General features: G+C 38.7%; 1 protein-coding gene across 1 annotated transcript; it reads right to left on the bottom strand.

Annotated features, from left to right (window-relative positions):
* Nucleotides 1–3,853: 3,853 nt before the first annotated feature.
* On the bottom strand, nucleotides 3,854–6,159 carry LOC147759233 (carbonic anhydrase-like). The gene is made up of 5 exons (XM_086998664.1): nucleotides 6,004–6,159; nucleotides 5,651–5,743; nucleotides 5,268–5,334; nucleotides 4,890–5,047; nucleotides 3,854–4,663 (listed from the first exon to the last, which is right to left on the bottom strand). The coding sequence occupies exons 2-5, from the start codon at nucleotides 5,741–5,743 to the stop codon at nucleotides 4,469–4,471; spliced, it is 513 nt and encodes a 170-aa protein (XP_086854790.1). The 5' UTR covers nucleotides 6,004–6,159; the 3' UTR covers nucleotides 3,854–4,468.
* Between the last annotated feature and the right edge of the window lie 9,945 nt (nucleotides 6,160–16,104).

Raw genomic sequence — 16,104 nt, 5'->3', positions numbered from 1 at the left:
CTCTACTGAAATTGAAACCAGCTTGTTTTTATCTAGGATAGAAGATAAATTTTGGGTCCTGCATGAATTTTTAAATGTGATGAATGAGCTTTCTTTTTTTCTGTCAAGTCCCAGATTTGTTAAAATGTTCTTTTTCCGGTACATAAAGTAAAATAAAGTAGATCTACGGAAGGAAGGCACAATTCAAAGTTGAGATCTCTAAGATCATTATTTTAGCATTTATTCCTTTTTTTAAAAGATGGCTTCTCTTTAATTAAAACCAGAGCATGGGTTTTATGAGGAAGCTTGTCCAGAGATTGCGATAGAGAAGTAGCAGTAGTACCAATGGTGTGTGGACCACTATTGCAATTGTGTTCCCCTTGGATTTATTCTTCTTCTTGTTGTTGTTATTATTATTATTATTAGGATTCCCCATAGGGGAATACTATTGTTTTTGCTGTTCTTCTTCTTCTTATTATTATTATTATTATTATTTTTCGTCAAAATTTTTTTTTCTAAAATTCTGAAAAAATTCATACTGATAGCCTATGAAAAGTTATTCCGGTCCACCCAATTTCATTGACCTTGACCTTATTTTCAAGGTCACAGAGCCTTTTAAAGTGAAAATTTTGCAATTTTCAAAATGCAATATTTCCTAGAATTTTCAAGATTTTGACAAATCCTTTCATAGGTGAGGTCACACAATGATTCTATGTCATGTGACCCAATTTTAGGAAAGTAGGTCAGGTCAAGGTCAACTTATTGCACGATATGCTCTAAGTGGTTGACATTCGGCAGGGGGTAAACCAGATGTCACAGAGCCACAAGGATGATGTAAAAAGTTGCCCTGGGGATCTATCTAGTGCAGTCGCTAATAATATTGACAAATGACCGATTAGATTTTTTAATATAGATTTTTAAATATTAATAATTTCACATTTTATGTTATTCATATTTTACGATATTTAAGCATAGAGACGAAAGCTTAGAATATCAACATTTTAAGGTTCATATAATATGTATTAGGGCTCTTGTATTTCATACATACCTAGGGATGTTATTTGCTGTGGCGATATGATGATCACTGAAGCCTGTCCATTTAGACAAGCTTCAGTGAAGATCGAGGGCATCCTCGAGCCGCTACCCAAAAATATCTCGCTTCACTCGACATTTCTGCGTAGCGTCTCTCGGAAAACTCGGATTTAACCTCGATGTAGTCTAGAATTTCACGACTACATCTTGATTAAATCAGTCGAGGTCTCTTAAATGCTGGAAGTCAAAGACAGATTGATCGTGAGACCTTCTTGGCATCAAGAGAATAGTGACGTTGCTTGCGTTATATATCTACCAGTAGACAAATTTAAAATCTCTCCCTCTTAAAAAATTTGCATAAACATTTCACGCTTAACAATTATTAATTATAATTTTATTACACTAATTCATACCATATGGATATGGTTTGAAAACGGGAATTAGTTTACATTTAAGCCACACGTGCGTACACATTTTTTTTTGTAAATCTATAACTTTTTAACGAGGGCTGTGTTATTTACCTTTTGTTTTTAAGCTGTTCATTCTTCCTCTTTACCAGATATATCGGTAAAAATCAAATATTTCCCCCTTTGAACTTGTAATTACATGAAGCATGCTCCATGCTATGAAACCAGCACATGTATATTCCGAAACCCCCTCGTAGTAAAACATGTCACCAAAACGTAGAATTATTACTCCTGTGACCTTGAAATAAACATCCGTTTGATTTTGACTATATTCCGTAACCGCCTCGTCGTCAGAAATAACAATAAAAACTAGAATTATTACTCCCGTGAACTTGGAATAAACATCCGTTTGATTTTGACTATATTCCGTAACCGCCTCGTCGTCAGAAAGAACAATAAAAACTAGAATTATTACTCCCGTGAACTTGAAATAAACATCCGTTTGATTTTGACTATATTCCGTAACCGCCTCGTCGTCAGAAATAACAATAAAAATTAGAATTATTACTCCTGTGAACTTGTAATACACATCTGTTTGATTTTGACTATATTCCGAAACTGCCTCGTTGTCAGAAATATCACCGGTCCGACGCTCCTTGTTTATAAGAAATGTCACTTAAAAGTAGAGGTTTTGCCGTGGGACCTTTTTCTGCAGCAGGTCCAGCTAGGTGTGGCTCAGCTGAGACGCGCATGGTCAGTGTCGACGATTGATTAAATACTTTTCACGCCAGTTGAACGTTCATGACAAGTATTTAGCAAAAAATGACCAAATTGGTCAGGCATTACGTAAGAATTTGGCGGGAGGTGACCAGCGCACGTGGACGAGTTTATTTCATATAACATCTCTAGAGCGTGATATAGGGTCACTTTATTCGGTTTTAGGGGTGTTTTAGGATGAAATGACTGTATTTGTTCTCGGTATGTATGTCAAATAATACACTGTCACCCTCTCGCGATATATGCCATGAACACCTCTCGCTGACGCTCGAGGTGTTATGGCATATATCGCTCGGGTGACAGTGTATTATCTCACACTTCATAATAATAATAATAATAATCTTTATTGGAGAAATCGCAACCCGAAGGTTGAAGTTATACAATTACATATATGAATATTTAAGTCAAGGAAGCCTGGTTATTTTTGCACTGGTGCACTCCGTAGGCGGTCTCACCTCCCTGGGGAGCATACAGCTCGGCTGCCATATAAGGCGCTCATAGCTAATATAACATTTCCAACCTGCCTGACCAGGCCCCTGCTTCAACCCCTTTATGCTGAGTGCCAAGCGGGGAGACAGCAGGTACCGTTTATTAAGGACTGGTATGTCCCCGGACGGGATTTGAACCCACGTCCTCCCGCTCCGGAGGCGGACACTCTAACCACAAGGCCATCCGGTCGGTTCTCTAAACTACAAGATGTAAGCTTACTTAACTTATATAATATCACATGGTGTAACTATAAATAAGAAGGTCATAAAGTTGAGGACACTGTTGAAAAATTATAAAAAAGAAAACAATGTTGGCATTAAAGATGCAATTCTGGCATTATTTTCGGACTCAAAAAGTTTGAATAACAAAGGTGTTCAAATCCATCAACTGGAATACGTACTGCCTCCAACGCTTTTTTCAACAGGCATTAATCAATCAAATATTTTAATTTTTAAACATACTATAATGATATTTTGATTCCGAATGCATTTACGATTTTATTGCTATCCAAGGCAACAGCAAAGCTAACATATTTTAACCTTTCAATTTCTAAATCAAAATGAAATAATGTAGCTTCTGAATTTCTCTGTCACTGAAATACTAATTTTGTGTTTATGTCGCCATCCTTCTATGACTGCAGCTGGGAATTCCTCATTTGCTCAATTATACCATCCACTGTCGTGAAATCTAGAACCTAGGGTAGAGAAGCCATGTTCCTCCCAACAAAGAGAGAGGTGGTGCAGGAGCACAATTAAGGCCCTTTACCTCTCTCTATCGTCATAAATTAAAGTCTCTGACATTTTACATTAATTAGCATTTAGATTCAGGACATTTACAGAAATGTGTGAACCTGATATTAATTCGAGAAAGGGTATTTTATAGTGTTCGTAAATGTTAAAAAGGAAATTACCAAAAATATATAGATTTCCATATTGAGAAGACATGCTCCTCTCTACTCCCCCTCTCCTGATTTCCTGGCCCGAGGAGCTATACCGGTATGTTTATCCCAAGCTCTGAACGCGCTTGATAGAAACCAGATGTGGAGATAGTGAGATTTTGAAATTAGTGTGGGCGGGGGATGGGGATGTTTATATATATCTTCTCAACCGACCAAGCTAGATAATCACGAAACATGTTATATATATATATATATATATCAATAGAAAGGCTCAACTTGACATCTTTTTTATTTCAGATCGTTCTTCTGTTTCATAACATAATCGTTGCATAAGAGATATAACGCGCAAAATAGAACATACGGTTTCCTAAAAGCCTTCGTATCAAGAAATTAGATGTATAATTAACGTTGAATATTTTTGTTTTGCCTTGTATTGGCTCCATGGCCCAAAAGCAACATTAAAAACTCTTTATCTATGATTATGTGCCATGTATGTAAACTTGTGCCGTCAGTCAAATCCGCACATGGTCAGCTGTGTCATACTGTAGGACTTTGTGTGTTTATTAATAGACTCTGTTCATATTAAACCTGCAGTTTTTAATAGTCATACCGAAACGTGCCCTTGGCTGCCTCTCTTTTGGCCTCTAAATTATTTTCTTTGGTATAGTTTTCATTTGGAAACATGCTAATATGACGCATAAGTGCAGTATAAATTCATTTTCTCAGCAGTTAGTTTGGCAAGTAAGACAACAACAATTCTTTTCACATTAAAACTGTATGTAACATTTTTCGGAATCGGGAATAGAAATTGTGCATTCAACCATTGCATACGTTTTGTAAGTTTGATATCTGATTTTAGAGTATTTGATATAACATATACAATTACTTAAAGAAACCATAAGGCTGCTGCAACCATCGTGAGGACAAAAGCTGCGACGGAATGGACGACTTGACCTGCACTGGAGCCTGCGGTGCCCGGTTTGGAGATTGTCCTCCCGTTCAGAGGCTGAGGAGGGCGGTAATTATTCACCATATAGCCTCCGTTGTTTTCGAACATTGGGTTAGTCCTAAGTAGGTTCATCTGGAATAAGAAATATGTAAGCGAATTTTAATTTTTTTCAAAATATTTTGACTTCTCAGGAAAAAAATGACTATCACCGTCTCTCACTCTCTCTTTCTCTCTCTCTCTCTCTCTCTCTCTCTCTCATACACACACGCACAAAACACACACCAAGGAAGGAATCAAAATTTGCATTTTCACAACCCACTAGAAACTTGCAAACATAATGAATAAATCCTGTACACACCTGAGCCTCAGAAATACCGACTGGCGTTTGAAGTAATGTCCACACAACGGACTCTTGGCAAGCTGGAGTCGTCAAACTGCCCATGTACCGGTAATACGACTTATCGCTTGGCAGGAAGCTCATCAGGCTGCCGGTATAGTTAAAAGTATGCGAAGAACCTATTAATTTGAAAAATGAGGTTAATTAATTAATTTTATTTATTCATTTACTTTGCCTACGTAACTAAAATTTTTACTCTGTGTAAACTACTGCGCGTTGTGGAAACAAACTGCTACTTATTACATACAAAAGCACATTATGCACTTCAATCGCTGATTCAAGGTTGTTTTTAACATGATAAATGAATGATAATTACGTTTTATAGAATATTATACCAACCTGAAGATTGTATGTTTGGAAGCAGATCAAAAATTGGTTTCAAAGCCTGATTGTCGCTGGACTGAATCTAAATGTAATGAGGCGCGTGTAGCTGTTACTTCAACATAAATACGACGATGAAGAAAACTATATTTACATTTAATAACAAATTGTGAAAAAATAGTAAAACTAAAACAGAGTCTTCATAATAAGAAATGAATACCGACTAAATACAATTTATTGATGCAAATTTATGCAAGTGAAAGTTATGTTGTAAAAGGTATTGATTTAGCGTTATTTTCTTAATGTGAACTTTTCATGAGATGTATTATACATTAGTAATGCCTTATAATATTTTATATAGTGTTAATGTGACGGAAAGAGCGACAAGGTATTTTACTTACTGTAAACATGACGCCCAGAGCCGCAAGACCTTTTGATTGGGATATGGCATCGCCGATAGCATTGTAAGCAGTTGAGTAATGGACGAAATGCATCTGAAATAGAAAAAAATATGTATTTACCATTTTATTTCCATCCATAATATCCGAGAGGTTAAAAATACTGTCCACAAACAGGTTTGGGCATAGACGAACTATAGGCACGCAGAGGTGCACTCTGTACGCAAACACGCACTTATTGGCTCACTCGGACTCACTCCACAACTTTTTAATGGTTTCCATTTCACATCTACTTGTATTAAAATTCATTAAGGTCCTATGGCAATATCAAATTAGCTTGACAACTAAACACGTACCTCCAGTGGGTATTCAGTACCATCGATAGTGTGCTCCGAACCCTCGGTGCTTCCGTTACCCCAATGCCAGTGAAACTGCGCCAGTTTATATGCGTGTGAGAACTTATTGCTGTTCAGTCGATAACCGCCATCATCCACATCGACTTTCACTGTAAGAAATAAGAAATGGGAAATGTGTAGTGTCTGAAAAAACTGCTAGGGTTGGTGGCGCATATTCAATTCACACATCCCTTCCCGTCCCGCACGTGCGCAGTCACGATCCAGCACAGCCAATTCTTAGAATTGTAACAGTACATGTAGTTGGAAGTTCACTTTTATAATTACAGGCCTCTCCCAGCTACGAGCTCACTAGATTTCAATTTTATTCCTTTAATTATTTTTGATGTATACATAATGCAACGTTCTCTACATCAACCTAAACAGTAAGAAGCGAACTTGTGAAAACAAGTAAAACTCCCTATAATTACATGTTAGGATCTAGTGGGACAGAAATGGTAGCTAAGAACCGTAGTCCCTTTACCATTACTTTGTACAGGTGAAATTCGTCCCTTATAGTAAGCCCGGCTAACCAGAGAGTTTTTGCTCTATTTCTTCCTTAATAATGACACAACCACTCTTCCAGCACTTTATTCTGACTACAAATGACCAAACACACCTACCAGACACTATAATGAAGAAAAAAATTTTTCAACCCTACCTGGCCAAAATTGAAGAAAACTGCCATATCCGGACCTTACGAAAATCACTCAAAATCACCCAAAAATGACCCGTCACCAAATTTTCCAAAAAGTGATGAAAATCAATCTACCACACCTGTCATTCATAAAAAATGTGGAAACGCGCCCGGATCACTTCATTAAAGCCCCCAATTTCAGCTTTAAAGATGGCCAAAAAGCACACCTGAGAACAGGATTTGGAGAGAGGGGGGGTGGAGAGAGTTTTTGCTCTATTTCTTCCTTAATAATGACACAACCACTCTTCCAGCACTTTATTCTGACTACAAATGACCAAACACACCTACCAGACACTATAATGAAGAAAAAAATTTTTCAACCCTACCTGGCCAAAATTGAAGAAAACTGCCATATCCGGACCTTACGAAAATCACTCAAAATCACCCAAAAATGACCCGTCACCAAATTTTCCAAAAAGTGATGAAAATCAATCTACCACACCTGTCATTCATAAAAAATGTGGAAACGCGCCCGGATCACTTCATTAAAGCCCCCAATTTCAGCTTTAAAGATGGCCAAAAAGCACACCTGAGAACAGGATTTGGAGAGAGGGGGGGTGGAGAGAGTTTTTGCTCTATTTCTTCCTTAATAATGACACAACCACTCTTCCAGCACTTTATTCTGACTACAAATGACCAAACACACCTACCAGACACTATAATGAAGAAAAAAATTTTTCAACCCTACCTGGCCAAAATTGAAGAAAACCGCCATATCCGGACCTTACGAAAATCACTCAAAATCACCCAAAAATGACCCGTCACCAAATTTTCCAAAAAGTGATGAAAATCAATCTACCACACCTGTCATTCATAAAAAATGTGGAAACGCGCCCGGATCACTTCATTAAAGCCCCCAATTTCAGCTTTAAAGATGGCCAAAAAGCACACCTGAGAACAGGATTTGGAGAGAGGGGGGGTGGAGAGAGTTTTTGCTCTATTTCTTCCTTAATAATGACACAACCACTCTTCCAGCACTTTATTCTGACTACAAATGACCAAACACACCTACCAGACACTATAATGAAGAAAAAAATTTTTCAACCCTACCTGGCCAAAATTGAAGAAAACTGCCATATCCGGACCTTACGAAAATCACTCAAAATCACCCAAAAATGACCCGTCACCAAATTTTCCAAAAAGTGATGAAAATCAATCTACCACACCTGTCATTCATAAAAAATGTGGAAACGCGCCCGGATCACTTCATTAAAGCCCCCAATTTCAGCTTTAAAGATGGCCAAAAAGCACACCTGAGAACAGGATTTGGAGAGAGGGGGGGTGGAGAGAGTTTTTGCTCTATTTCTTCCTTAATAATGACACAACCACTCTTCCAGCACTTTATTCTGACTACAAATGACCAAACACACCTACCAGACACTATAATGAAGAAAAAAATTTTTCAACCCTACCTGGCCAAAATTGAAGAAAACTGCCATATCCGGACCTTACGAAAATCACTCAAAATCACCCAAAAATGACCCGTCACCAAATTTTCCAAAAAGTGATGAAAATCAATCTACCACACCTGTCATTCATAAAAAATGTGGAAACGCGCCCGGATCACTTCATTAAAGCCCCCAATTTCAGCTTTAAAGATGGCCAAAAAGCACACCTGAGAACAGGATTTGGAGAGAGGGGGGGTGGAGAGAGTTTTTGCTCTATTTCTTCCTTAATAATGACACAACCACTCTTCCAGCACTTTATTCTGACTACAAATGACCAAACACACCTACCAGACACTATAATGAAGAAAAAAATTTTTCAACCCTACCTGGCCAAAATTGAAGAAAACTGCCATATCCGGACCTTACGAAAATCACTCAAAATCACCCAAAAATGACCCGTCACCAAATTTTCCAAAAAGTGATGAAAATCAATCTACCACACCTGTCATTCATAAAAAATGTGGAAATGCGCCCGGATCACTTCATTAAAGCCCCCAATTTCAGCTTTAAAGATGGCCAAAAAGCACACCTGAGAACAGGATTTGGAGAGAGAGGGGGGGTGGAGAGAGTTTTTGCTCTATTTCTTCCTTAATAATGACACAACCACTCTTCCAGCACTTTATTCTGACTACAAATGACCAAACACACCTACCAGACACTATAATGAAGAAAAAAATTTTTCAACCCTACCTGGCCAAAATTGAAGAAAACTGCCATATCCGGACCTTACTAAAATCACTCAAAATCACCCAAAAATGACCTGTCACCAAATTTTCCAAAAAGTGATGAAAATCAATCTACCACACCTGTCATTCATAAAAAATGTGGAAATGCGCCCGGATCACTTCATTAAAGCCCCCAATTTCAGCTTTAAAGATGGCCAAAAAGCACACCTGAGAACAGGATTTGGAGAGAGGGGGGGTGGAGAGAGTTTTTGCTCTATTTCTTCCTTAATAATGACACTACCACTCTTCCAGCACTTTATTCTGACTACAAATGACCAAACACACCTACCAGACACTATAATGAAGAAAAAAATTTTTCAACCCTACCTGGCCAAAATTGAAGAAAACTGCCATATCCGGACCTTACGAAAATCACTCAAAATCACCCAAAAATGACCCGTCACCAAATTTTCCAAAAAGTGATGAAAATCAATCTACCACACCTGTCATTCATAAAAAATGTGGAAACGCGCCCGGATCACTTCATTAAAGCCCCCAATTTCAGCTTTAAAGATGGCCAAAAAGCACACCTGAGAACAGGATTTGGAGAGAGAGGGGGGGTGGAGAGAGTTTTTGCTCTATTTCTTCCTTAATAATGACACAACCACTCTTCCAGCACTTTATTCTGACTACAAATGACCAAACACACCTACCAGACACTATAATGAAGAAAAAAATTTTTCAACCCTACCTGGCCAAAATTGAAGAAAACTGCCATATCCGGACCTTACGAAAATCACTCAAAATCACCCAAAAATGACCCGTCACCAAATTTTCCAAAAAGTGATGAAAATCAATCTACCACACCTGTCATTCATAAAAAATGTGGAAACGCGCCCGGATCACTTCATTAAAGCCCCCAATTTCAGCTTTAAAGATGGCCAAAAAGCACACCTGAGAACAGGATTTGGAGAGAGGGGGGGTGGAGAGAGTTTTTGCTCTATTTCTTCCTTAATAATGACACAACCACTCTTCCAGCACTTTATTCTGACTACAAATGACCAAACACACCTACCAGACACTATAATGAAGAAAAAAATTTTTCAACCCTACCTGGCCAAAATTGAAGAAAACTGCCATATCCGGTCCTTACGAAAATCACTCAAAATCACCCAAAAATGACCCGTCACCAAATTTTCCAAAAAGTGATGAAAATCAATCTACCACACCTGTCATTCATAAAAAATGTGGAAACGCGCCCGGATCACATCATTAAAGCCCCCCATTTCAGCTTTAAAGATGGCCAAAAAGCACACCTGAGAACAGGATTTGGAGAGAGGGGGGGTGGAGAGAGTTTTTGCTCTATTTCTTCCTTAATAATGACACAACCACTCTTCCAGCACTTTATTCTGACTACAAATGACCAAACACACCTACCAGACACTATAATGAAGAAAAAAATTTTTCAACCCTACCTGGCCAAAATTGAAGAAAACTGCCATATTCGGACCTTACGAAAATCACTCAAAATCACCCAAAAATGACCCGTCACCAAATTTTCCAAAAAGTGATGAAAATCAATCTACCACACCTGTCATTCATAAAAAATGTGGAAACGCGCCCGGATCACTTCATTAAAGCCCCCAATTTCAGCTTTAAAGATGGCCAAAAAGCACACCTGAGAACAGGATTTGGAGAGAGGGGGGGTGGAGAGAGTTTTTGCTCTATTTCTTCCTTAATAATGACACAACCACTCTTCCAGCACTTTATTCTGACTACAAATGACCAAACACACCTACCAGACACTATAATGAAGAAAAAAATTTTTCAACCCTACCTGGCCAAAATTGAAGAAAACTGCCATATCCGGTCCTTACGAAAATCACTCAAAATCACCCAAAAATGACCCGTCACCAAATTTTCCAAAAAGTGATGAAAATCAATCTACCACACCTGTCATTCATAAAAAATGTGGAAACGCGCCCGGATCACTTCATTAAAGCCCCCAATTTCAGCTTTAAAGATGGCCAAAAAGCACACCTGAGAACAGGATTTGGAGAGAGGGGGGGTGGAGAGAGTTTTTGCTCTATTTCTTCCTTAATAATGACACAACCACTCTTCCAGCACTTTATTCTGACTACAAATGACCAAACACACCTACCAGACACTATAATGAAGAAAAAAATTTTTCAACCCTACCTGGCCAAAATTGAAGAAAACTGCCATATCCGGACCTTACGAAAATCACTCAAAATCACCCAAAAATGACCCGTCACCAAATTTTCCAAAAAGTGATGAAAATCAATCTACCACACCTGTCATTCATAAAAAATGTGGAAACGCGCCCGGATCACTTCATTAAAGCCCCCAATTTCAGCTTTAAAGATGGCCAAAAAGCACACCTGAGAACAGGATTTGGAGAGAGGGGGGGTGGAGAGAGTTTTTGCTCTATTTCTTCCTTAATAATGACACAACCACTCTTCCAGCACTTTATTCTGACTACAAATGACCAAACACACCTACCAGACACTATAATGAAGAAAAAAATTTTTCAACCCTACCTGGCCAAAATTGAAGAAAACTGCCATATCCGGACCTTACGAAAATCACTCAAAATCACCCAAAAATGACCCGTCACCAAATTTTCCAAAAAGTGATGAAAATCAATCTACCACACCTGTCATTCATAAAAAATGTGGAAACGCGCCCGGATCACTTCATTAAAGCCCCCAATTTCAGCTTTAAAGATGGCCAAAAAGCACACCTGAGAACAGGATTTGGAGAGAGGGGGGGTGGAGAGAGTTTTTGCTCTATTTCTTCCTTAATAATGACACAACCACTCTTCCAGCACTTTATTCTGACTACAAATGACCAAACACACCTACCAGACACTATAATGAAGAAAAAAATTTTTCAACCCTACCTGGCCAAAATTGAAGAAAACTGCCATATCCGGACCTTACGAAAATCACTCAAAATCACCCAAAAATGACCCGTCACCAAATTTTCCAAAAAGTGATGAAAATCAATCTACCACACCTGTCATTCATAAAAAATGTGGAAACGCGCCCGGATCACTTCATTAAAGCCCCCAATTTCAGCTTTAAAGATGGCCAGAAAGCACACCTGAGAACAGGATTTGGAGAGAGGGGGGGTGGAGAGAGTTTTTGCTCTATTTCTTCCTTAATAATGACACAACCACTCTTCCAGCACTTTATTCTGACTACAAATGACCAAACACACCTACCAGACACTATAATGAAGAAAAAAATTTTTCAACCCTACCTGGCCAAAATTGAAGAAAACTGCCATATCCGGACCTTACGAAAATCACTCAAAATCACCCAAAAATGACCCGTCACCAAATTTTCCAAAAAGTGATGAAAATCAATCTACCACACCTGTCATTCATAAAAAATGTGGAAACGCGCCCGGATCACTTCATTAAAGCCCCCAATTTCAGCTTTAAAGATGGCCAAAAAGCACACCTGAGAACAGGATTTGGAGAGAGGGGGGGGGGGGTGGAGAGAGTTTTTGCTCTATTTCTTCCTTAATAATGACACAACCACTCTTCCAGCACTTTATTCTGACTACAAATGACCAAACACACCTACCAGACACTATAATGAAGAAAAAAAATTTTCAACCCTACCTGGCCAAAATTGAAGAAAACTGCCATATCCGGACCTTACGAAAATCACTCAAAATCACCCAAAAATGACCCGTCACCAAATTTTCCAAAAAGTGATGAAAATCAATCTACCACACCTGTCATTCATAAAAAATGTGGAAACGCGCCCGGATCACTTCATTAAAGCCCCCAATTTCAGCTTTAAAGATGGCCAAAAAGCACACCTGAGAACAGGATTTGGAGAGAGGGGGGGTGGAGAGAGTTTTTGCTCTATTTCTTCCTTAATAATGACACAACCACTCTTCCAGCACTTTATTCTGACTACAAATGACCAAACACACCTACCAGACACTATAATGAAGAAAAAAATTTTTCAACCCTACCTGGCCAAAATTGAAGAAAACTGCCATATCCGGACCTTACGAAAATCACTCAAAATCACCCAAAAATGACCCGTCACCAAATTTTCCAAAAAGTGATGAAAATCAATCTACCACACCTGTCATTCATAAAAAATGTGGAAACGCGCCCGGATCACTTCATTAAAGCCCCCAATTTCAGCTTTAAAGATGGCCAAAAAGCACACCTGAGAACAGGATTTGGAGAGAGGGGGGGGGGTGGAGAGAGTTTTTGCTCTATTTCTTCCTTAATAATGACACAACCACTCTTCCAGCACTTTATTCTGACTACAAATGACCAAACACACCTACCAGACACTATAATGAAGAATAAAAATTTTCAACCCTACCTGGCCAAAATTGAAGAAAACTGCCATATCCGGACCTTACGAAAATCACTCAAAATCACCCAAAAATGACCCGTCACCAAATTTTCCAAAAAGTGATGAAAATCAATCTACCACACCTGTCATTCATAAAAAATGTGGAAACGCGCCCGGATCACTTCATTAAAGCCCCCAATTTCAGCTTTAAAGATGGCCAAAAAGCACACCTGAGAACAGGATTTGGAGAGAGGGGGGGGTGGAGAGAGTTTTTGCTCTATTTCTTCCTTAATAATGACACAACCACTCTTCCAGCACTTTATTCTGACTACAAATGACCAAACACACCTACCAGACACTATAATGAAGAAAAAAATTTTTCAACCCTACCTGGCCAAAATTGAAGAAAACTGCCATATCCGGACCTTACGAAAATCACTCAAAATCACCCAAAAATGACCCGTCACCAAATTTTCCAAAAAGTGATGAAAATCAATCTACCACACCTGTCATTCATAAAAAATGTGGAAACGCGCCCGGATCACTTCATTAAAGCCCCCAATTTCAGCTTTAAAGATGGCCAAAAAGCACACCTGAGAACAGGATTTGGAGAGAGGGGGGGTGGAGAGAGTTTTTGCTCTATTTCTTCCTTAATAATGACACAACCACTCTTCCAGCACTTTATTCTGACTACAAATGACCAAACACACCTACCAGACACTATAATGAAGAAAAAAATTTTTCAACCCTACCTGGCCAAAATTGAAGAAAACTGCCATATCCGGACCTTACGAAAATCACTCAAAATCACCCAAAAATGACCCGTCACCAAATTTTCCAAAAAGTGATGAAAATCAATCTACCACACCTGTCATTCATAAAAAATGTGGAAACGCGCCCGGATCACTTCATTAAAGCCCCCAATTTCAGCTTTAAAGATGGCCAAAAAGCACACCTGAGAACAGGATTTGGAGAGAGGAGGGGTGGAGAGAGTTTTTGCTCTATTTCTTCCTTAATAATGACACAACCACTCTTCCAGCACTTTATTCTGACTACAAATGACCAAACACACCTACCAGACACTATAATGAAGAAAAAAATTTTTCAACCCTACCTGGCCAAAATTGAAGAAAACTGCCATATCCGGACCTTACGAAAATCACCCAAAAATGACCCGTCACCAAATTTTCCAAAAAGTGATGAAAATCAATCTACCACACCTGTCATTCATAAAAAATGTGGAAACGCGCCCGGATCACTTCATTAAAGCCCCCAATTTCAGCTTTAAAGATGGCCAAAAAGCACACCTGAGAACAGGATTTGGAGAGAGGGGGGGTGGAGAGAGTTTTTGCTCTATTTCTTCCTTAATAATGACACAACCACTCTTCCAGCACTTTATTCTGACTACAAATGACCAAACACACCTACCAGACACTATAATGAAGAAAAAAATTTTTCAACCCTACCTGGCCAAAATTGAAGAAAACTGCCATATCCGGACCTTACGAAAATCACCCAAAAATGACCCGTCACCAAATTTTCCAAAAAGTGATGAAAATCAATCTACCACACCTGTCATTCATAAAAAATGTGGAAACGCGCCCGGATCACTTCATTAAAGCCCCCAATTTCAGCTTTAAAGATGGCCAAAAAGCACACCTGAGAACAGGATTTGGAGAGAGGGGGGGTGGAGAGAGTTTTTGCTCTATTTCTTCCTTAATAATGACACAACCACTCTTCCAGCACTTTATTCTGACTACAAATGACCAAACACACCTACCAGACACTATAATGAAGAAAAAAATTTTTCAACCCTACCTGGCCAAAATTGAAGAAAACTGCCATATCCGGACCTTACGAAAATCACCCAAAAATGACCCGTCACCAAATTTTCCAAAAAGTGATGAAAATCAATCTACCACACCTGTCATTCATAAAAAATGTGGAAACGCGCCCAGATCACTTCATTAAAGCCCCCAATTTCAGCTTTAAAGATGGCCAAAAAGCACACCTGAGAACAGGATTTGGAGAGAGGGGGGGTGGAGAGAGTTTTTGCTCTATTTCTTCCTTAAAGCAATAATAACTCTTCCTTTGAGATTCAAAATTCCGCATGAAATACATTTTAAACAACGCATGGAAATATATTCTATCGTATTTTACCACTAAAACGGCCGTTATTGGAGTAAAACTAAAATCTGTGCTTGTCAATGGGGCTTTCGATGCCATTTTTCCCAGTCATCAAGGCATTCGTTGCTAATGACGTAAGGGTGTCACGCGGATTCTCGCGTTCATTCGAGACCAAAATAACATGGCGCCAAACACATTAATGCGGACGCAGACGTAAGTTGCGAGTTTTTGTACAGTGCGTCGGATAACGAAAAGCCCAGAATGGCACACATTGTGGATATAAATGCATTTTTAACAAAAAGACGAATATATCTCATGAATCTTATATAGTGTTGTTGTTGTCTGCTTTTCCCGCGGTTTTAAGTAGGTCACCAGTGACTTTGCAATGTCAGAGAGAGCTCCGTCAGTTAAAATCTCTTAAGAGATTTTAACAAAAAACCGTACGTTTAGGAAAAAAACCCTGGATTAACTTTGAATGCAGAAATGGGGTCGTTGACCATTGGTAAGTACGGGAAAATTGCCGTTTTTTCCAGGAAAATCCAATTTTTGGCCAAAACGAAGAGTTATTATGACTTTAATAATGACACAACCACTCTTCCAGCACTTTATTCTGACTACAAATGACCAAACACACCTACCAGACACTATAATGAAGAAAAAAATTTTTCAACCCTACCTGGCCAAAATTGAAGAAAACTGCCATATCCGGACCTTACGAAAATCACTCAAAATCACCCAAAAATGACCCGTCACCAAATTTTCCAAAAAGTGATGAA

This window comes from Lingula anatina, unplaced genomic scaffold (genome assembly GCF_051362555.1).
Source record: "Lingula anatina isolate TDL-2025a unplaced genomic scaffold, LinAna3.0 unanchor82, whole genome shotgun sequence".
NCBI classification, from domain to species: domain Eukaryota; kingdom Metazoa; phylum Brachiopoda; class Lingulata; order Lingulida; family Lingulidae; genus Lingula; species Lingula anatina.
The sequence above is the reverse complement of the archived record's forward strand: the minus strand, read 5'-3'. Positions and strand labels throughout refer to the sequence as shown.

Coding starts and splice junctions, on each gene's coding strand:
- LOC147759233 (XM_086998664.1), bottom strand. CDS start 5,743: ATGCATTTCGTCCATTACTCAACTGCTTACAATGCTATCGGCGATGCC. Junction 5,048..5,267: donor TCCAAACATACAATCTTCAG/GTTGGTATAATA, acceptor TCAAATTAATAG/GTTCTTCGCATACTTTTAAC. Junction 4,664..4,889: donor TCGGTATTTCTGAGGCTCAG/GTGTGTACAGGA, acceptor TTCTTATTCCAG/ATGAACCTACTTAGGACTAA.